Raw genomic sequence first — 21634 nt, 5'->3', positions numbered from 1 at the left:
ACTGCGGGTGTGTGGGGGGGTGTGTTCTTGGTAGGGAGTTCTGCACCAGGACCCCCAGGAAGAGGTCGAGGGGGCTGTGGCTCATCGCGGTCAGGGGTGACTCACGTGCGGCCGCCGACGGAACCCCCGCCCCTTGTGTCCCTGAGTCACCGCGGCCCCAGCTCCGTGACACATTGTCCCCGTGTGTCACCGGCCCTCGAGCCCCTTCGCCGTGACGCCCACCGCAGCATGTGGGCAGCGGCCAGCAGCATCCCGAGGACATCACCAACGGAAAACCCGTCCAGGAGCGATCTGCGGTGACCCCGGCGGCTCCATCCTCTGCCCCAAGGTATCGTCACTCCACTGGGGTTATTACCACCTGGAAACAACATCCCAAAAGTTTCCAGGAGGGCTGTGGTGGTCTGGGACAGAGATCAGTGATCAGGGCTGGCATCGAGCAGGTCCCTTCGTACCCACAGCTCCCTTCTGGCCCCTACTTCTGGCTGGGGAGGGGAAGAAGTGGCCAGAGCCGGGGCGGAAAGCGAGGCAATTGGGTTTCATCACCGGAATCTTTTTAGCTTGCTTTACATAAAGACTGGTTTCTCACCTCAAAATTCAAAGCAGCTCACCTGGGGTCGCACTGTGCAGCCCCTCCAAAACGTCCCGGCGTGGGGAGGGCAGGGCAAGGCTGTCGGGTAGGGGGGCTAGAGCGGGGGTGGGGTTTTAACCTCCAGCAGGAAAATAACCCAAACCACAACAATTGCAGCACCATTTGCAGCGGCAGAAAGCAGGAGCAGCCCACCCAAGGGGCACCCCCTACCCCACCGCCTTTCAGCAGCCAGGACGCCTGGATCCCCCCAGCCGTGGGGGATGGGATGGGATGGGAGGGGACAGAGGGGCGGGGAAGGAGGGGAGCGCCAGTCCGCAGCTGCTTGCGGAGCCGAAGCGCGTTTGCTGCGCATCCTCGCCTTTCGAGCAGCCTTGAGCCCCTCCCTACCCCCCGGGCTCTGCCTCAGTTTCTCCCTCCGAAAGACTCTGGAGGTGAGTGGGGGGGGGGGGGGGGGGCAGAGGCAGAGCATCTCTGGGAAGGCAAAGGGTTGAGGACTCTACTGTCCCCCCCATCCCCATGGCCCCAATCCTCGCTAGGATGTGGGCACGGGCGGGGATAGCATCTCTCTGTCCGGTTCCCTCCGCTCCGGGATGTGCAAGGTGGGAGTGTTGCCAAATCCGAGGAGTAATGTCGGGGTGCTGGGGGGCAGAGGGTGTGTGTGCGCTCAGCCCCGCTGTGTCCTGCGTGTCCCCGGGTTGCCGGGCAGGGATGGTCAGTGGTAGGATGGCAGCTCCCTCCACGGAGCCTCTCCTGGCAGGCAGTGGGGTCCTCCCAATCTGTCCTTGCTGCTTTTCCCCTTCATCTTCTGGGGTCTGCTCCCCCTAGGACAAAGGCAAAAAGGAGCAGCACCCACTCCTCCTGGGTTCCGTTCCCAGTTCCACCAGTGCTCCCAGTGCCGAGTGAGAGAGGGTGGGAAAAACATTGCTGAGTGCTTTTGCTCCATCCCGACTACTCCTCCCGGTTCATGGGGACAGATGCTCCATGGACCCCTCCAGGGAGTGAGCCCTAGATGGAGGCTTGGGGCTGTGTCCCCATCCCAGGGATGAGAGTAGAGGACACATTCCCTAGCCCCTGTGCCTGGGATGGATGAAGTTCTCAATACATTTGGGTAACTGGCCCTGGGGCTCAGCACCGTACCCTGAGACATGTCTCAGACCACAGAGAGAAGCAGGAGGAGGAAGGGGATGTGGAGTGTGACACCTGGTTGGGAGCAGAGGCCCCTCTCACCATCGGGCTGGTGCTGGACGAGGGGGCAAAGATGAGCATCCAGAATAGGAGAGGCAGATTTGCTCCCTTAGCTATGTATTGTCTCTGCCCAGGGCTCCCTGGGATGTGGCTGAGCTGTGGTCTGTGGATCCCCTGCACATGGTAATGCCAGAGTGTCCCAAAGTGCCTACTTCTGCTGGCAGCAGCTGCAGTGTCCTGAACCTCTGAGGGGGGATTTTGCCATGTGGTTTCCATGGCAGGGGGTTATGCACCCTCGAACAGGAACCACTTCCACCACCACACCCCTGCAGCGGCCAGCTGCTGCCCTTGCCAGTGCCCTCTCCTTACCTCTGCTCCCCACAGCTCCATGCTGGGCAGTTGCTAAGGAATCTCAGCTGGGTTGTGCCCATGCACCTCCATTCCCAGCTCAAACCAAAGGAGCTAACAGGGGTTCTTCCCCTCCTTCCAAGGATCAAAACCCAGCCAAATTAAGGCTGGTTTCCACAGCGTCAGCCAGGACAATATCCCCACCTGGTCCCACACCTGGGATGCTTCTTCCAAGCACATCAATGGTGGAAAGAGCAATTGCAGCCCCAGCACCAGTTCCACTCAGCCCAAGGTTGAAAGCAGGATCTTGTCCAAGCTTTTGAGTGGCCACAAGAAAACCTCCAACCTTCCCAACAGCCTTGGGCCCATCCCAGAATTTGCTGGAGGGATTTTTTGGGGTCCAGTCTGTCTCAGCAGCCCAGCGCAGGGGTCTCCAGGCTGGATCCCAAACCTGGAACAGCCTGGTCCATGCCAGGAGCCAGTGCATAGATGAGGCAAGAGGCTCATCTGGAAGGGGATCTGCTGCTGCTGGAAAGCCTCCCAGCTTTCAGTAGCTCTGTGCCCTTTCCCACTCCATTTTCATGCACCTGGAAGACAGTGAGCTCACCAGCAGCCTGGCACCACCAGGGTGGTTCCCTACACCATCTCCCAAGGAGCTGCTGCTCCTCTCCATGCAGGGATGGGGGGGAGACCCTGACCTGCATGACCTGTATCCTTGCTCCAGTGATGCTCTACGTGTACCAGTCCCTGGCAGTGTCCCCACAGGCTGTATGTCTGCAGCCACCCCAAACAGAACCATCGTGAGCTGTGCCGGAGCTTGCTGCACCACTCCACCTCCTCCCTCTGACTCCCAGGAGCAGTTTTAAGGAAAGAAGGGCAAAAGGCATTCATGGGGAGAGCAGAGTTGGAGGCAGCCTCTTGTTCTGGCACTGGCCTTTGAGGGCTGAAAACTGTTTATCTGCATCAAGTTTGCAGGAGCTGAGTATCCTGGGGGGCGGGTTCTGTCCTTGTGTGCAGTTTCTGGGTGTGGTTTAAGAGGGCCAGGAGGGATGCAGCATGCTGGCATGAGTGGCACTTCCATAAAGGACTTGGTGAAACACAAGGCTTCTTGTTCTGCCTCCTCGGAGCCTCCCTGCCAAAGCTTTCCCAGGCACCATGCTCCTGCTGGCATTGTGTCTGGTGGGAATTGAGGCCTTGAGATGTTTGGGTTGGGTTTTTTCAGAGCCAGGGACTGGCGATGCTGGAGTGGGTGCTCCCAAGCTAGGCAGCTGCCTTTATCCCATCCCCACGGGGCTGCTGTGCGGTAGTCTGGAAGGAAGTGGTGCCATAATGTGACCTCCCAGGAGAAAATCCCCCGTGCCTGGGCAGCACGGGACACTGGAGCCTGGTGGAGAAGGGTGGGTGGCTGATGACTGGCCTGCACACTCTGATGAAGTTTGCAGCTCTGCCTCAGCTTCTCCAGGCTCATCCTGTTCTGCTGACAGGGCCAGAGGGCTGGTACCACTTGGGCCAAGGGCAGAAATCTGTCCCCAGGTCTTGCAGCCCTGCCATGAATGCATTGCTTGCGTCCTCTGTTCCCATGCTGCTGCTCTGGGGACCAGTGGATGCCAGCTCCTGCTCTGGTCCCCAGATGGATCTTTTAATCCTTGTGTCTGCCTAGGAAGGAAGAAGTTAAAATGCTGGCATTTCCTGGCTGTGGTGCTGGGGAGGGAAGGTGACCTACAGAAATGCTTTTGCATCCTCTGTGGCTGCAGCTGACCTTGCAGAGTGCCTGCGGGTGTCAGGAAATTGCTGGAGCAAGACTGAACTTGAAACCCTGCTAGAATTTAGCCTTTTCAGCCCAAATTTAAGCCCATATTTAAACACCTGCTTTCCCCCACCCCACTGAGGGCAGCTTGGCTCAGACATGGCATCCTTCCCTCTCTTGCTGCAGGGCTGGAGCTGGCTGACACCTTCAGGGTGCCATCACATGTCCCCTGGTAATGCCAAGCAGTGAGAGGGCAAAGAGCAATGGTTCAAAGGTAGCAGCACTCCAGTTCCTGACTCTTTTACCACCAGTTCCTCCCTGGTAGTGCCACATCTCCACCACCTGCTTTGCTGGGCTGGGGGAGGCTTTCCCAGTCCCGGGCCTTGATATGGCTGGAAAAGGCAAAGCTTTGTGCTTGGCTGGCGATATAGAGGGTGGCAGGGACAGTGCTGGGGGGACAGATGCAAGGAGTGCTGATCCCCTGGGAAATGCCAGGGGTTAGCCCAGTTTGGGAGTGTGTGCTGCTCCCCTCCTGCTGTGGGTTCCTTGGCACGGTGGGGCTGTTTGTACAATGGTTTGGCTTTTTTGGGTTTCCCAGCTGGGCTTCCTCTGTGCTAATCTGCTTCCGCCCGCGGTGGGGGTGGCAGAGGCAGAGGTGGTGCTGGGGAAAGTCTCACAGGTCCAGCTGCAAAAGCCAGGCTGGTGGGATGGGTCCAGTTCTGGTCCCTCCTGCCCCAAGGGTGGGTCTTACGGGTTTCTTGGGCAACTGTGGTTTGTCCCTGCAGCTGGGACCCACTGCCCCGTCCCTCCCACAGTGAGGCTGACGGTGAAGAGGAAGGAAGTGTCACCTCGCTCTGCTCTCACTTCTGCAGGTACACAACCAATGGAGGAAGCTGCTTGCTGCTACCGCAGCTCTCCCCGTCCCCTCCCCTGACGTCACTGCAGCAGGGTGACACCGTGGCTTGCTGGGTGCAGCACCCTGGGGAGGCTCCAACAGCTGCTGCTGGGAAGGGACCCCGTTTTGGCAGCACCTCCACCCAGCGAGGCCCCTGGCTGGGAAACCTTGCACCAAGACACCAGGTCTGGTATCAGTGGGTTTGAGGGTGGGGTCCAGAAGGGTCCCCTCCTTGCTTATCTGTGTGGTCCTCCTCCAGGCTGCTGGGTGAAGCAGGATGAATGTGCCAGCTGAGGAGCCAGGCAACCCGGCCCATGTCACCTTTGAGAGATTCCTGCGTGCTGGGGAGTGCCAGGAGGTGCTGGGCTGCTTTGGGGAGCTGTGCCAGCAGCTGGGGCTTCAGGGCAGCGGGCTGCAGCTCTACCACGACCTCAAGGCTGCCCTCAACTACTGGAATGCCAAGGCCCTGTGGAGCAAGCTGGATAAGAAAGCCGGTCACAAGGACTATGACCAGGGCACAGCCTGTGCCAACACTAAGGTACCATGGGCATGGAGTGTGGGGTTTGGGTCCAACTTTGCCCTGTGTCCTTGTCCCCGGAGTGAGAGCATCCCTTGGACCCCACCCCAGGAGGATGCAGGATGTGCCGGGTGGGAGGTTGATGTGGTTTAATGGGACAGGGTGTTAATTACTGCCAATCCCCTCTTCATGGTGTGATGCCACCTTGGTGTCACCTCGCCACTGGTACCTTTCATCCTCCTGGCTGCTCTTTACTGGGGACATCCCATGGTGGGGTGTGAAGGGGCAGAGGTACCTGCTGTGCCCTTCCTGAGGGACAGGAGCGCGTTGGCTTAAGATGTCTCCACTGAAGGGGAGTTAGGATGTCCCCATGGGACTGAGGGACCCTACTTCTGTCCCTCTGTTCCGGAGCTTTTGTCCCCACTACTGTTGCCCCCCCGTCCCTCAAGCCCTGTGCAGGAGATCAAACCCTGGGAGGCTGGTGAAGCCTCCCTGTTTCTGGGCTGTGGCAGGCAGCAGACATGCAGCTTATCTGACTGAGCACTTTAATTGCTGCCATGGCCCTGTGCAGAGGCAAGGTTCAGGCAGCTGGGGAGGGGGCAACACCCCACAGGGCCCCACTTCACAGGGAGAAGCAGAGCTTTGAACTCTTGGGAAATGAGGAAGAGTGGTAAAGGCCAGATCCTGACCCAGAGGAGCTCCCTCTGCCCACGGTGGTGCTGAGCTCCATGGAGATCTACCTAAACCCCTGCTCTTGGGTGCCTGTCCGCTTCACGCCCCCCATCCTCTTCATGCCCCCTGCCCCCTTTGCAGTGCCTGGTGGTGGGGGCTGGTCCCTGCGGGCTGCGGGTGGCCATCGAGCTGGCACTGCTGGGTGCCCACGTGGTGCTGCTGGAGAAGCGCAGCTCCTTCTCCCGCAACAATGTCCTGCACCTCTGGCCCTTCACCATCCACGACCTGCGAGCACTGGGCGCCAAGAAGTTCTATGGACGCTTCTGCACTGGCACGCTGGACCACATCAGTGAGCTTTCTTGGGGCAGGGGGGAGCAAGCTCTGAACCCCTAAGATGCCCCCACTGTGGGGAGCCTAGGGACTGCAAGGTGCAGCCCCGAGCGCACCCCTGTACCCCTGCAGGTATCCGTCAGCTTCAGCTGATCCTGCTGAAGGTGGCTTTGCTGCTGGGCGTGGAGGTGCACATCAACGTGAGGTTCTGTGGCCTCGTCCCCCCCTTGGGCATGGCAGGTGGACAGGGTAAGGTACCAACATGGGGTGGTGGCATCCCCAGGGACAAGGATGGGGCTGCTGGTGGCTGCTCTACTCTCCCCACCCTGAAGCAGGTCCCAGCTGAGCCCCCATGTGCTGGTGACTGTCCCTGTCCCCGCAGGTGGCTGGAGGGCTGTGCTGCAGCCCAGCTCCTCTCCCCTCAGCCACTATGAGTTTGATGTCCTCATCTCAGCTGGCGGAGGCAAATTTGTCCCTGAAGGTGAGAGCAGCAGGTCCCTGCACCCCTGGGACTGGTATTGGATGGGCTGGTGGGGGCTCACATCTCCCCCATCCCACAGGGTTCAAGAGGAAGGAGACGAGGGGCAAGCTGGCCATTGGCATCACCACCAACTTCATCAACCACCACAGCCGTGCCGAGGTGGAGGTGGCCGAGATCAGCGGCGTGGCCAGAATCTACAACCAGAGCTTCTTCCAAAACCTCTACAACAGAACGGGTCGGTGGGCCTAGCCTGGGGGTGCTGATACTCCTTGTCCCTGCCTGGTGCAACTGAAGGCACTGCTCTGGGATATCCTCTGTGTGATGGGATGCATGTCCCTGCATGGTACCCAACCGCAGGGGACACCTAGGGGCTGAGCACAGTGTGTGGGCTCCCCATGGCCCTCACTCAGCTCAGGCCCTTCCCCATCACCAGGCATTGACCTGGAAAACATCGTCTACTACAAGGATGACACTCACTACTTTGTTATGACGGCCAAGAAGCAGAGCCTGCTTAAGAAGGGCGTCATCCTCCAGGTGAGGAGGGCAGGATCCAGCTCTGGGGTCCCATAGCAACAGGATGGGATGCAAATCATGCATGTACGACAATGCACCCCTGGGATGGTGAGGCTTTAGCAGCTATGGCCTGTTCAGGGGAAAAAATCTTTTGGGGGGACTCAGCCCCAAGGCCAGTGGGGTGGCTTCACCCCAGAGCTGACTACCCCTAGGCTGAGGGGCAGCCACCATCTCCTGCATCCCAGCCAGCTTTCCCTGATCCCTGCAGGATAAAGTGGATATTGAGAGCCTTCTCGCCCCTGAGAACGTCAACCGTGATGCCCTCCTCAGTTATGCCAAAGAAGCTGCCAACTTCTCCACCAACTACTGCCTGCCTGAGCTGGAGTTTGCCCTCAACCACCGGGCACTGCCAGACGTTGATATGTTTGACTTCACCTGCATGACGCGCTCGGAGAACGCGGCGCTGGTGCGGGAGCACAATGGAGCCCGTCTGCTCCTCGGGTTGGTGGGCGACTGCTTGGTGGAGGTGAGGGTCGCCCTTGCAGCACCTCCGTGGGCCTCAATTTTCCCTCTCCTTCCAGGGGTGTTGGTTGCCTCCTATAGAGCTTCTCTATCCCAGCTGCCTGGTGCACGCCATCTCTGGGGGTCCACTCCCCAAGGCCCAGCAGTGGGATGTTTTGGTGGGGTTAAAGAACCACAGAGTCACAAACTGGTTTGGGTGGGAAGGGACCTTCAAAGCTCATCTAGTCCAACCCCCTGCAGTCAGCAGGGACATCTGCAACTAGAGTTTAGAGCCCTGAACAACCTGATCTGGAATGGTACGAGGGATGGGGCATCTCCCACTTCCCTGAGCAACCTGGGACAGAGTCTTACGACCCTCAACATAAAACACTTCTCCCTTATCTCCAGCCTGAATCTGCCTCTTTTAGTTTAAACCCTCACCCCTTGTCCTGTCACAACTGGCCCTACGCAAAAGTCTGTCCCCAGCTTTTTTATCATACCCAGGTCTCCCTGGAGCCTTCTCTTCCCCAAGCTGAACAACCCCAACTGTCTCAGCCCCATCTCACAGCTGAGGGGTTCCAACCTTAGGGTTATCCCCTTCCCAGGCCTTAGTGGAGATCTGGGGTGGGTTCAGCTCAGCTCCTCCCCAGACGCAGCCATACCAGCCAGGCAGGACACAGCCACCCATCCTCTCCTCTCCCTGTGCGTCCTGCTGCCACTCCCTGCTTTCATCCCCAGCCAAGCCCAGCAGATCCCAGTCTCCTCCCAGCCACCCCAACCAGCCCCACGACTCCAGCTCCACCTGTCTCTGCTTTTCTCCTCACAGCCCTTCTGGCCACTGGGCACTGGCGTGGCCAGGGGCTTCCTTGCTGCCTTCGATGCAGCGTGGATGGTGCGACGCTGGGCAGCTGGGACACCCCCCCTGGAGGTGCTAGCTGAGAGGTGGGTGTCCCCATCCCACCAGGCCAGTCCTGGAGTGGGAAAGGTTGGTGGCACTGAGCCCAGTCCTTTCCTTCCCTCCCAGGGAGAGCATCTATCAGCACCTCTCACAGACCTCCCCAGACAACACCAACAAGAACATCAGCCAGTACAGCATCGACCCAGCCACGCGCTACCCCAACATCAACCTGCAGGCCATCAAAGCCAGCCAGGTACCCAGACCATGAGGCAGCCACCCAGCCCAGCCTCCCTGGCAGTCAGGTTGAGATCAGTTTATACATGATCCCCTCTCCCCAGAGGGTGTGAGGCTGAAACATTGTTGTGGATCTTGGTTCTTGGGAGGTCTTGCAGGGTTTCTGAGAGTCCCCGTGTGGTGCTACTGGCTCTGTGCAGGTGGTGACCTGCCACTGGCATGTCCCCATTGGCAGGTCCGGGACCTCTACCTTGTGGGCATGATGGAGGTGGACCACAAGAGGAAAAGTGACAACCAGCTCAACACTGGTAGGAGCAGCCAGCCCTACGCTGGTCCCCCCAGCACCAGGACCCCCAGTTCCTCCTGGCCGCGGCAGCTCTTGCCCTGATTTTCCTCCCCATCCTATTTATCTTGAGCCCTGGCTGGTGTCTGGCTGGCTGCCACACTCCTCCCAGCAGCAGCTGTGTTTCCATCCCAGTGGCACCATTGGTTTCCATTCCCTCTGTCCATGGCAGCACAGCCCCCTGTCCCCAGCTGCCTTTGAGGGGTTGGGGTTTGTCCCCCTCCTTTTGGCCTGCAGTGGTGCTGAGCCGTGAAATCGTGACAGATGCTTTAGCAACGTTTATTGAGCCTGTGGTGAGGGGTGGTTGTATGGTGGGGTCTTGCATCACTCCCGAGGACCCTTCCTTACTATAGCACTGATAATGGGGTTGGGGGGCAGTGGAGTGAGGGGGTTCTTTGGGATGGGGATATGTGTTGCCTCCTCAGCAGTCTCTGGAGATGCCTATGAAGAGCTGCTGAGCTGGTGCCAGGCCAGCACAGCTGGGTACCGTGGTGTGGCTGTCACCAACTTCACCACCTCCTGGACCAGTGGCTTGGCCCTCTGTGCCCTCATCCACCACTTCCACCCCGACCTGGTGTGAGTGCCTGGGACCCCCTCCACCCTGGGACCCCCCTACCCTGCAGATTCCACCCTGACAGCACCTGTGTCCCCTCACAGGGACTTTGACTCTATAGACCCCCAGGATCCCATTCAGATCCACCAGATGATGCTGGACAAGGCAGAGCAGGAGCTGGGCATCCAGCCTGTCCTCTCCAGCACCGAGATGGCCACCATGGCAGAGCCTGACCGCCTGGGGCTCATCACCTACCTCAGCCAATTTTATGAAGCTTTCAAGACCTCTCCAGGTGTGAGATTTGGGGGGGGGGGGGGGGTGGTTTATCCCATCCTGTGCCCCACTGGGGTTGGCTGTATGCCCCCTGCTTGTTAGGGTGGGTCCCACCAACATGGCTGTGTCCCCCCTGTGCAGAGGAGGAGGAGGTCAGCCAGAAGCCGCTGTCTCCCCGTGGCACACGCGGGGCCATCCTCTTCCTCAGCAAGCTGCAGAAGAGCCGGAACCTGACACACAAACGTACCCAGGTGAAGGACCCCCACCCACTTATGACACTCCAAAACCGTAGTCCCCTCCCCATCCTAACAACTACCCTCTTTGCATTCACAGGACAATACCCAGCAGGATGCTGAGACCAAAAGGATCTGCAGGGACACCAAGGTGGGTCCTGCCCTGGGCGCTTTGAGGGATGCTCTGTTGGGGTGCAGCCAAACCAGGGGGAGAGCAGTGGGCTGACCCTGCTCTTGGCTTGCTTGTTAGGTGGACGTGGGGCTGGATGGAGACACTCCAGATGCTGCCCACAAGCTGCTGCAACGCACAATGTCACACCCAGGGCAGGTTGGTCTGTGTTGCCCTGAGTGGGGCAGCCAGCTCTGGGCTGGTGGGGGGACACTGGGGACGAATGGGACTGAGCCAAGGGCTGGGAGCAAGGCTGTGCAAGAGAACACCCACAGGTTGCCGGCCCCTCCCTGCCTGCTTCCTGACCCAACTGGTTTTCCGAAGCCAGGACTTGCCGCTCCCTCACCGGTGCCAACAAACCCCAGCACCCAGACCCACCTCTGCTCTGAACCCCCTGGGCTGCCAGCAGAGCCCCGGGGCAGGGTGGGTGCCAGCACCCTGGTGTCACCCCAACTTGCCCTGTCCGCACCACAGCCGCCGGCCCGTGGGGACAGCAGTGACGCCTGCTACTTCTGCGGCCTCCGTGTCTACATCCTGGAGCGAGCCAGCGCCGAGGGACACTTCTTCCACCGCAGCTGCTTCCAGTGCCGGCGCTGCGGAGCCACCCTGCGCCTGGGTGACTACAGCTTCGACGAGCAGCACGGTGAGCGGGCGCTGGGGAGAGGGCTGCTCAGGGGCAGGGCTTCTCTGCCTTGCAGTTACATGGCTTTGGACACCCCCTCCACCTCCAGGTCATTTTTACTGCTCACTTCACTACTCTACTCCACCCAGCATGGACCTGCCCCACGATGAGCCCCCAGCGCTGCCCGATGGGGTAAGTCACTGTAAACCCCCACAGGTGGTGCAGGAATTGTGAAATGGTTTGGCTGGGAAGGGACCTTTCAAGCTCATCCAGTCTGAATCCCTGCAGTCAGCAGAGACATCTGCAGCTAGAGCAGGCTGCTCAGAGCCCCACACAACCTGACTCTGGGACAGGCTCTCACCACCCTCAGTGTAAAAAATTTCCTTATGGAGGGGGATGGTCAGGCATGGCCCTGTGCCTCATCACCCTCTGCTGCTGGCTCTGCCCTAGGATGCTGCTGCCACTGGCCTGCCCTTGGATGCTGGGAGCTCATGCGTGTCCCCCAGGGAGGGGGCACCCAGTCTCCTGCAGCCCGTGACAGCAGCCCCACAGCCGGGGAGAGAGCCTCGGACAGCAGAAGATGCAGAGGATGCTGGTGACATGAAGGAGCAAGAAGTTACTGTTGACATGGAGGAGCAGGAGGATGTGGGTGATAGGGAGGAGCAAGAAGATGCTGGTGACATGGAGGAGCAGGAGGATGCTGATGACATGAAGGAGCAGGAGCTGCTGGCACAGCCCAGGGGAGACAGAAGGGAGGAGGCAGATCCCAGATTGGAGCCCCAAGGGGTGGCAGAGGAGACTGAGGAGCGTGGGGGCAGGAGGAAGATAGTCCTCACACCGCTGGAGAAGTTCAAGCTGTCCACACTGAACCTCACCAGTGAAGCAGAGCCTGAGCCACCACTGAAGCCAGCTCGTCTGCGGCTCCAAGTGCCACCCGAGGCTGCCCCTGCCCTGTGGGGGGGACAAGACCCCTGGGGAGAGGAGGAGGAGGATGACATAGCCATGGAAGGAGGTAGGTGGCTGCAAGCTGGAGTCTCTGACTGAGCAGGGCTCTGTGTACCACTGCTGTCCTGCTGTGCCTCGTGTTTTGCTTATGAGGCACTGACCCAAAATGGCTCATCTCTGGGGCAGCTTTGGAGGAGAGTGACAGTGAGGAAGAGGAGGAAGACACAGTCCTTGGCACTATGACACAGTCGGTGAGTGCTTTCCCTGAGTGGTTGTGGCCCCACCTTGGGCAGTGCCTGGGGCTCCTGCCAGCACCTCCTCTCACAGAGGCATCATGTCTGGCTCTGCTGTGGCTGCCGGGGCAGGAGGTGCCTGGCACAGGGACTGACCTCGTGCCTGTGCCTCACAGCTCCTGAACCTCAGGCCAGAGGGGAAGCCAACCACACTGGAGCGTACCCTGACCCGCCGGGCCCGGGACGCCCAGACCAAGCGCTTCCGCCAAGCCCAGGTAGCTCCATAGGGAAGAGCTGGGTCCCCAGCCCAGGGCCATCCCCTGTTCCCTCCATTTGCTGCTAGTGGCCACATGCCAGGAGGTGCCAGCACATGGACAAGCACTGCACTTCCCTCACAGGCCATCCAAAGGCGGCTGGAAGAAATCGAGGTGACATTTCGGGAACTGGAGCAACAGGGCATCAAGCTGGAGAAGTTACTCCGGGATGAGGGAGGTAAGGCCAGGGTGGACAGGGCACCATGACCCCCATGACCAGATGGTCTGCACCCCACTCATGTCCCCCTGTGCCACAGGCACCCCAGAAGAGCAGAAGACACAGTGGATGAACCAGCTGCTGTACCTGGTCCAGAAGAAGAACAACCTACTGTCTGAGGAGTCGGACCTTATGATTGTGTAAGGCACTGGGGGGATGCGGTCTGGTCAGTGTAGGGGCTCAGCTCACCCCAGTCACTCCAAGCCCAGCACCTCCTTTTCCTCCCTGCAGGGTGCAGGAGCTGAAGCTGGAGGAGGAGCAGTGGCAGCTTGACCAGAAGCTCCGGTACTATGAGAGCAAGGAGGGTGAGTGCTGGTGTCTGCCTGTGTGGGCTCCTCTGCACGCTGGTGGGGGAGCAGGATCGGGGCTTGTGGCCCATACAGCTCCACTCCAGCCCTCTGCTTCTGCAGAATCCCTGAAGACACCTGAGGATCGCATAGCTGCTCAGGAGATCCTGGCGCAGCTGCTGGAGGTGGTGAGGAAGCGCGATGCCCTCATCCTCAGGCAGGAGGAGAAGCGGCTCAGCGAGCTGCAGGCCTGAGCCACATGGTCCCAGAACCTCCCTGTAGGGCCACAAACTGTGTCCCCTGCCCTGGCATTACCCTGAGCTGCCTCTGAAGGTGGCGATGCCTGAGCCATCTGCACGCAGCTGCTCCTGATTGCCAAAGCCTGCCAGGGAGGGTCTGGACCTGCTGGTAGACATCCCTGTGGGGAGACACCTTGGAACCACCCCAGCTTTGGGGTGCAGAGAGGCTGTCCCCAGGACTGGCTGGATTGCCTTTGCCTTGTGCTTGCTTGAAAACAAGATTTGCAGGGGGCTACAAAACACGGGGTTGTGGTGGCTCTGCCCAGGGTTTGCTGCAGGAGTAAGTCCCACAGGGTGTCCCCCAGCCCTGGAGGTCCCTCAGCCATCACCTCTTCGAAGGCTTTGTCCAGCAGAGCCCCTCATGCTTGAACTGCATGGATGGATGCTTCAGGGCAGGCTCCAGCAGGAGCAGTGGCTCCATCACTATCTGTCCAGCCCCGTGCATCAAAGGGCTTTGCTCCCAGCAGCAAGGTTGTGACCACGGCCACCACTACGCAGGTCACAGTGCAGATGCCAAATACGGAGAGGCAGCATCACGAGTGGCCCCTGCAAGCCACTCCAGGACATCCTACCCATCACCCTAACTCGGGACCCCCAGCCCAACTGTGGACATCTCTCCCAGCCAGGGCTGATGCCATCACTTTTCATTGCTGCTTTTGAGTGCCACAACCCAGCCACTGCAGGAAACCAGAGTCAGAAAATTCTGTGAAGTCCCAAGAGCAGGAAAAGAGCTTTTTGTCCAGCAGCTCCCCAGGGATATTGTGCCCAGGGCTGGCACTGTGTGACACCAAGGACAAGGGATGCTGGGGGATGCATTCTTGCACCTTGGGGCTTTCTCCTTACTTCACAAAGCAGCATTGACTTCTCAGGCTTTCTGGGAGTCCCCACTTGTGGAGTGGCCTCTGTGGCCAAATGGTGCTTATGACATCCCCAGCCAAGTCAGTCCCAAGGGACTGAGGCACAGCCTCCTCCATCAGCCATGGTCAACCCTTATCCTACTGCTCCCTTCAGTGCCTCCCCAAAACCCCCATGCACCATATTTTTTGTCCCAGCCTGCTGCCACCCCCTTCCCCACTTTGAATAAAGACTTCCTGACTCACACCAAGGGCTCAAATCCCACCTTTATTTTCTACCCAAATCGAACCTGGTTACTGGAGCAGTCATCAGTTTTCACCAGGAACTCCCAAGACCACCATGGGCAAGGGGAGGCTGAGCCTCTGAACCTCCCAGCCATGCTGGCGGGTGCCTCCAGGTAGAAAGAGTGTATTAAAACCCCCAGCAATTAAAAACTGCCTCTGCAGTGGTTTCCATGAGGGGCAAAGTGCCAAGTTTCCCCCCAAAATCTTAATTGCACCCAGAGAGGCAGCTGCTGACCGCACCACAGAGCCGGCCACAGCGCTGCTTGCCTAAAACCAGATGTCACCTAGAAAAAGGGACTAAAAAAGACCAGGATGGGGCTGGAGGGGGACATCATGGGACACACATGAGGGAACATGAGACACCCACAGCCCGCAGCTCAGCTGCCCTGGGGATGCTCCTGTAGTGTCCGCAGTGCCATCTGCATCTGCTCCTCGGTGCCCTGCAGCATCTTCACCTCCATGGTGTGGAAGAGGTACAGGCTGGTGGCAAGGAGGAGGATGCCAATGGCAGCGAAGGCCAGCAGGGAAAAGGAGAGCTTGGGGAAGGGCTGTTCAGTGCCCAACCCCACCAGTGTGCCCAGTGCAGCTGCTGCCTGCACCAGCAGCAGCAGCAGGGCCAGCACAGCCATCCTGCCCGTGGAGTATCGCTGCCGCTGTGCTGCTCGCAGCCCCACGCCCACCTCTGTCCGTGCCTCTGTCACCACGTCTGCCATCATTGGCTCTGCAGAGAACAGGAGGTGCTCAGCAGGGGAGCACCTCCCTTGCATTCACTTTTCACCCCTTGGTGCCCTTTATTAACCTCATCGCTACCACTCTGCCCTGTCCATGCACCCTTCCACAAGCAGCCCCCCCAAGCGATGCCCCAAATAAGGGGGCAAACAGCCCCCAAAACTCTCTCCAACTGTCCATCCATGAGCACCCGCAGCATATGGGGTACCCTAGAAGCAACCCCCAACCTTACCAGCTGTGCCAAGGGTGTCACCTGCAGCCTGTCCCTGCCTCTTGATGTGCAGTGTGGCCATCACAGCTTCATGGTCCGAGAAGGGGATGTCCATTCCTGGGGCTGTCCCTGTGGTGGTCTTCAGCTCTTTGCACTTCACTACGAAGCTGGAGATGGCCTGGGTGAGGGGACAGGAGGGGGTCATGCTGGTGCTCTCCCCACCCCACCCTTCCCCCCAGCCAAAGGGCTGAGGGTGGCCCCAGTACCTTGTAGAGGATGTAGTCGATGCGGATGCCCAGGGGGAAGGGCAACAGCTCTGCCTTGTCAGTGAAGCAGTTCTTGGGGATGAGGGTGCAGCCGTCCTCACAGCCCTGAGACCAAACCCCTGGGTGGGTGAGGGGGCTCTTTTGGTGCCCTGGGACCCCCTTCACCTCCTGATGCTCACCTCAAAGCGCATGGCCTCGGCAAAGGCATCCCGCAGCCCTGTCCACCCACGCAGCAACCGGATGCCCACATCTTCAGGGTGCATGTTCAGGTCCCCTCCCAGCAGCACCACGTCTGCTGCCTTCGAGGTGTGTCTGTGGGCACAGGGATGGCCCACGTCAGACTGGGGCGACTGGGACTTCCACCAGTCCTCCCCAGCCTTACTCCTGGCTGGGACTGGTGCAACTGGGAGCTGTCTGTAGCGCAAGCCTCAGGGGTAGGTAGGGATCATTGTGCACACCCTGTGGAACCCCCAGGGCAGCTCACCGTATGAACTGGGCCAGCTCCCAGGCCTGCACCAGGCGGTGGGGCAGGTAGGCATCCTTCTCCCGGCAGTACTCTGCGTGCAGCTGGTGAGAAACAGGGGCAAAGGGGCTGTTACCTCCCCTGCCATGCCAGTATCTGCCCTGCTCCCTAGGCTCCCCACAAACACACTCAGTCCCTGCAGACAGTCCCTTTGGGGTTTGGCTGACCACTCTTCTCCTTCTCGCCCCTTCTGGGGACAGCGTGGGATGCTCACCCCATTGCACAGCCAAGTTGTGGGTGCCTGTCCCCCAGCCCCCTCGAGAGCAATGTTTCATTAAATCAGTGTAGACCCAGGAGAGATGGTGCAGAGCAGTGGGTAAAGCAAGGGGATAATGAAGGAGAGATATAGCCACTTGTCCCCCTCCTCCTCATCATCCCCATGCCAGGTCCTTCTGCAGGGCACTCACATGGGTGATGTAGACATTGAAGAGGATCCCAGAGATCTTCATGATGACGAGGCCAACAGACTTGCCACAGAACCAGTCCCCGTGCTGGAGCTGACGGAGGGGAAGGGAGCAGGTTGGGGCTGATGAGGCTGCCTGAGAGCAAGCACCATGGCGCCAGGTGACCCCCACCCCACTCACCATGTAGGGGTACCCGTTCAGGGAGTACTGGTAGAGGAGGGTGTCCAGGATGGGGAACTTGGAGAAGATGCAGAGGCCGCTGCCAATCACCCCACTGTGGGAAGGGAAAAGGACAGTGAGGAAGCATGGTGCCCACCCACCTCTGCCTCTTGCCAGCATCGAGCCACTGGGGCTCCCCCAGTGCCTGGGCACCCCTGTGCTACCATAAGCATGCTGCTTTTGAGGCATGGGGTCTCCCATAGCAACAGAAGTGACCTAGAGCACCCACACTGATCTATCCACATGGCAAACACTGAGGACGTGGCACAGACCTGCCACCAGCCCATAGACAGCCCCAGGAGGAGCTGCCCCAGCCCCTCTCACCTGCGGAAGTAATGGGAGAAGGGGTAGCGTCCTCCCAGCTTCACCTTCAGGTTGCTGTAGTCCTTCTCGCTCCACACCTGGAGAACAGCAGGAGGGGCTGAGAATGGACATGTTCATCTCAAAATCCAAAAATTCCATCATGCTGGGGGCTGGAAGGGACTTCTGGGGCTCACCCAGTCCAACCCCCCTGCACTAGCAGGGTAGCCACAGCAGCTTGCCCAGGATCACAATGGCCAGGTGAGGTTGGAAGCTCTCCAGAGGAGACTCCACAACCTCTCTGGGCAGCCTGCTCCAGGGCTCTGCATCCTCACACCGAAGAATTTTCTCCCCCTGTTCAGATGGAACCTCCTGGGTTCCAGTTTGTGCCCACTGGCCCTTGTCCTGTCACTGGGCACCACTGACAGGATTCTGGCCCCAGCCTCTTGCCCCCCACGCTTCAGCTCTTGCTGAGCATTGATCAGATCCCCTCTCAGGCCGCTCTTCTCCAGGCTCAACAGTCTCAGGGCTCTCAACCTTTTCTCCTCACAGAGCTGCTCCAGGCCTCTCAGCTGTTTTCCAGCCTCCACTGGACTCTCCCCAGCAGTTCCCTATCTCTCTAGAACTGGGGAGCCAAGAACTGGATGCAAGACTCCAGCTGTGGCCTGACTAGGCAAGGCAGAGCAGCAAGAGAGCACCCCTCACCCTGCTGGCCACACTCTTCTTTATGTCCCCCGGACACCTTTGGCCTTCTAGGCCATGACGGCATATTGCTGGCTTATGGTGAACTGTCCCCCAGCACTCTCAGGTCCTTCTCCATGGAGCTGCCTCCCAGCAGGTCCTACCTCACCTGTACTACTGCAGGGGGTTGTTCCTTCCCAGGTGCAGGACCCTACACTTGTCCTGGTAGAACTTCATGAGGTTCCTCTCCCCCAGCTCTCCAGCCTGGCCAGGTCTCACAGGCTGAGAACAGACACACTCAGCTCACAGGCCACTCTCACCTCCTGGAGAAGCACCAGGTCAAAGCCCTCCTGGCACAGCGTGTCCCCGATGAGCTCCACACGCTCTTGCCGCCGCTTGCTCAGGTAGCGGATGCCCCTGCCGAGAGGTCACAGCTTGAGGGGGCACAGGGTGATGGGGACTACTGGGACACAATGGGGCACACCAGGACCCAAAATGGGGGAAGAGAGGCCTCCAGTACTGGTATGGGTAGGATGCTGACTGGGGCAGATGGAAGGGAAGCGGGAAAGGGCCATGTGGCGACAGCTTTTCCTCCCTGCAGAATTGAGGCAGCTCATCACTGGCTGGCGTGTGAATAGGTGGCCCTTGTCTTGGGGAGCACAGAGGGGATGGGGAACAATGTTTAGCCAAACACCTCATGAATCTTTGCGGCTGGCAGGGCATCGTGACCTTGAAACAAAGGGGACACAAAGGTGACCCCAAGGTGGGACCTCTCTCCCGGTGCACGTCTCAGTCCCACAGCCCAGTGCGGCCCCACAGAACTCTGGACTCACCAGCAATTGAGGTCAAAGACACGGAGCTGCAGGGGGGAATCTCCCTCCATCATTGGCTGGGGGACAACGGCAGACAGAGAGAGGTCCTGTGGGGAGCAGGTGGGGGTGACAGTCCTAGGGAGCAGAGCTGGGGAGCCAGGCTGCCATGGGCATGAAGCTGGGTCGAGGCAAAGGCCAGGAAGGAGGAGCACTTGGGGTGCTCCAGTGTGGCCCATGCTGTCTCCTCCTCCCCCACCCACAAAGCCCACCCTGAACCCCAGCTTGATCCCAGACAGGGACCCATGTGCCCGAGCCAGGTGGATGACCCCTCCATCCCACAGATGGGGACAGTGGTGGGCCAGGAGTGGGGTATGGGGCTCAAAGCCTTTGTCTGCTCCTGCCTCTTGCTCCTGGTGGACTTTCCACCGCAGGTTCAAAGCAGCACTGCAAGAGGTGGGTGTGGACCACTGTCCCACCTGGGGAGCCCACAGATCCTTCTGAGGACCCCAAACCCTGGTAGAAACCAGCAGCACCTGAAGCAGCTCCAGTTTGTGAGGCAACTCTGCCAGCCCTGATTCTCCCACACCTCCCTCCGTGGGAAATGGGCACAATCCGTGACCATTTTAGAGCCAAAATAAGCAAACCCAGGGCTGTGGGATGCTGGGGAGCAGCAGTGGGGAACAAGCAGCAGGTGTAGGTAGCGGAGTGCAACCAGATGGGTGCAGTCAGCCGGGCACAGGCAGCTGGGAAAGGCAAATGGGTACCATCATTGGGGTACAGGCAGCAGGGTACAGGCCGTGCAGTGCTGGCGGCCACGTATAGGCAGCTGTGTGCAGTGAGTGGGGTACAGGCAGCAGGATACAGGCAGCCAGGCGCTGCCCGTCCCACCGGATTACCGAGAGGCTCATCCCGTCCCTGCCCCGTGCCAATATCGGGGTCTCTTCACGGAGCTGACCCCCCTCGGGGTCGCTTTCCCACCCCTACCCCCTCTCAGCTACCTACAGGACCGGGCGGGCAGCGGAACCGGGACCGGAGCGAGGAGCAACAGGCGGAACCGAAAGCCAGACACGGGAGGTGGGAGAAGAGCAGAGCAACAGGTGGGACCGGGACCGGGACCGGGACCGGGACGCGGGACTGCGGGGAGCGCGGAGGGGGGCGGGGGAGGGGAGGCGGGGGGGCGCGGAGCAAACCTGGGACAGCTGGGAACGGGCTCTGGGCAGCGGGACTACGAATCCCGACAGACAGCGCTGGGGCGGAGCGGGGGCGGGGACGAGAACGAGAACGAGAACGGGGACGAGAACGGGAACGGGAAAGGGAACGGGAACGGCCCGAGAAGTGGTGCGGGCGGTGCTGGGCGTGGATGGGAGCGGAAGGCGGTGAGGCGCGGGAGGGCGGTGGGGGCTGCTGCGCTCTGCGCTGCAGCTCCCGGGAGCAGGCGGCAGCCGCTGCGTGGGCAGGGCCCGACGTGTCCTGAGGGGCGTGCGGGCTGCTGCTCAGAGTCACAAACAGGTTTGAGTGGGAAGAGACCTGTAAAGCCCATCCAGTGCAAGCAGGGACATCTGCAGCTAGAGACCCAAACAGCCTGACCTGCAGTGGTGCCGGGGGTGGGGCATCTCTCACCTCTCTGGGCAACCTAGCACGGGGTCTCGCCACTCTCAGTGTAAAACATTTCTGCTCTCCATTGTGAGTCTCCTCCTTCTAGTTAAAGCCATCACCCCTTGTCCTGTCATAATAGGCTGTGCTCAAAAGTCTGTCCCCAGCCGCCTTCTTGGCTCTGTTAAGCACTGAAAGGCCACCAGAAAGTCTCCCTGGAGCCTCCATGCTGAAGAACCCTAACTCTTGTCACTCTGCCCTCACAGCAGAGGACTTCCAGCACTCCCAGCATTGCTACAGTCTTCTCTGGCCACACTCCGCAATGTCCACGTCTCTGTTGTGCTGAGGGATCCAGACCACTTAAGATCGAGTCCAACCATCAACCTCAGACACCACGGGCACCAATCCATGTCCCCAGGTGCCAGATCCACACATTTGTTGAACACCTCCAAGGATGGTGACTCAACTGGCTCCCTGGGCAACCTATTTCAGTGCCTTACCACCCAGAATCACCCATACATGGGGATTTTGCAGCCCTCAGAGTCCTGGATGGCAGAGAAATCCACAGCAAATAAAGCACAGGAACTTCAGAAGCACTTGAGCCAACCCATGAACAAATAATTTTAATGTTTGTTTTGTGGTGGTGTTTGGTTGTTGTTTTTCAGCAGACCGTAGTTTTCATGGAGCTCCACAGTCTCCTCTCTCCAAAGTTGGACAGATACAGTAAACACAACAAATATATGATACAACCCCTCACAGCTGGATTAAAAAAATACACAAAAAATATAATACATAAAAAACCCTGGATTTTTAACATTGTGGACTGACACAGCTCTAAAAATGGTGACTGTAACCCTGGAAAGCTTTACAAAGTCTTTAAAAAAATAAAACAGTACTTCATGTGAAATTCATAAATACACCGGAGGAGAATGGAGGGGCTGAGGGAGGGATGGGGCAAGAAGGGTTGAGAAAGTGTCTCGGGAATTGTGGCTGAACCCTGGCCATGGTCATGGGGGCACCAAGCAGCGTGTGCACGGGGTGCAGGCGGGCACACCCCAGGCTCAGTGCAGGCGGGATGCTGGGATGGAGGGAAAGGTGGAGACACAAACCAGTCCAGTTACCAAAGAGCTTCGTGCCCTGGCGGGGCTGACAGCAGGGTTTTACGGTGAGGAAGTTTGGAGTTTTCATTCCCAGAGTTTTAGGTCAGTGAGTGAAATGGAAGAAAGGAAAATAACCATGAAAGGACTAACAAAACATGCTACATATCAGAACTCGGCCAGGCAGCCCCTGCACAGCCCTGCCATGGGATGCCAGTGCCTTCCCTGGGATTTTTCCCTCTCTTTCCCCCCTGCTCTCTGT

The 21634-nt window shown here is 59.2% G+C and overlaps 2 protein-coding genes across 2 annotated transcripts; one reads left to right on the top strand and one right to left on the bottom strand.

The window, feature by feature from the left end:
• Positions 1-92: 92 nt before the first annotated feature.
• LOC104305365 (F-actin-monooxygenase MICAL1) lies at positions 93-13884 on the top strand. The gene is made up of 26 exons (XM_054176488.1): positions 93-328; positions 4742-4949; positions 5024-5302; positions 6095-6302; positions 6416-6532; positions 6666-6764; positions 6844-6999; positions 7198-7298; positions 7546-7803; positions 8605-8720; positions 8803-8929; positions 9146-9218; positions 9679-9829; positions 9911-10098; positions 10221-10330; positions 10413-10463; positions 10563-10640; positions 10956-11124; positions 11213-11295; positions 11554-12115; positions 12235-12299; positions 12458-12556; positions 12680-12773; positions 12853-12952; positions 13044-13117; positions 13223-13884. The coding sequence occupies exons 3-26, from the start codon at positions 5042-5044 to the stop codon at positions 13351-13353; spliced, it is 3471 nt and encodes a 1156-aa protein (XP_054032463.1). The 5' UTR covers positions 93-328; positions 4742-4949; positions 5024-5041; the 3' UTR covers positions 13354-13884.
• Positions 13885-14512: 628 nt separating this feature from the next.
• SMPD2 (sphingomyelin phosphodiesterase 2) lies at positions 14513-19927 on the bottom strand. Its single transcript, XM_054176534.1, has 11 exons — positions 19873-19927; positions 18704-18830; positions 18191-18287; positions 17214-17290; positions 16851-16944; positions 16674-16763; positions 16228-16310; positions 15923-16055; positions 15744-15848; positions 15499-15655; positions 14513-15258 (listed from the first exon to the last, which is right to left on the bottom strand). Exons 2-11 carry the CDS (start codon positions 18754-18756, stop codon positions 14915-14917), a joined length of 1233 nt encoding a protein of 410 aa, XP_054032509.1. The 5' UTR covers positions 18757-18830; positions 19873-19927; the 3' UTR covers positions 14513-14914.
• Between the last annotated feature and the right edge of the window lie 1707 nt (positions 19928-21634).

This window comes from Dryobates pubescens, chromosome 35 (assembly GCF_014839835.1).
Source record: "Dryobates pubescens isolate bDryPub1 chromosome 35, bDryPub1.pri, whole genome shotgun sequence".
In the NCBI taxonomy this organism is placed as follows: Eukaryota; Metazoa; Chordata; class Aves; order Piciformes; family Picidae; genus Dryobates; species Dryobates pubescens.
Note: the sequence above shows the minus strand (reverse complement) of the source record. Positions and strands in the feature narration are given on the sequence as shown.

What these genes read in the sequence shown, in the direction of transcription:
- LOC104305365 (XM_054176488.1), top strand. Translation starts at nt 5,042, where the DNA reads ATGAATGTGCCAGCTGAGGAGCCAGGCAACCCGGCCCATGTCACCTTT. An exon ending in TGACAACCAGCTCAACACTG is followed by an intron (nt 9,219 to 9,678) that starts GTAGGAGCAGCC and finishes TTGCCTCCTCAG; the next exon opens with CAGTCTCTGGAGATGCCTAT. An exon ending in GTTACTCCGGGATGAGGGAG is followed by an intron (nt 12,774 to 12,852) that starts GTAAGGCCAGGG and finishes CCTGTGCCACAG; the next exon opens with GCACCCCAGAAGAGCAGAAG.
- SMPD2 (XM_054176534.1), bottom strand. Translation starts at nt 18,756, where the DNA reads ATGATGGAGGGAGATTCCCCCCTGCAGCTCCGTGTCTTTGACCTCAAT. An exon ending in CCGAGGCCATGCGCTTTGAG is followed by an intron (nt 15,849 to 15,922) that starts GTGAGCATCAGG and finishes GTTTGGTCTCAG; the next exon opens with GGCTGTGAGGACGGCTGCAC. An exon ending in TCGACTACATCCTCTACAAG is followed by an intron (nt 15,656 to 15,743) that starts GTACTGGGGCCA and finishes CCCCTCACCCAG; the next exon opens with GCCATCTCCAGCTTCGTAGT.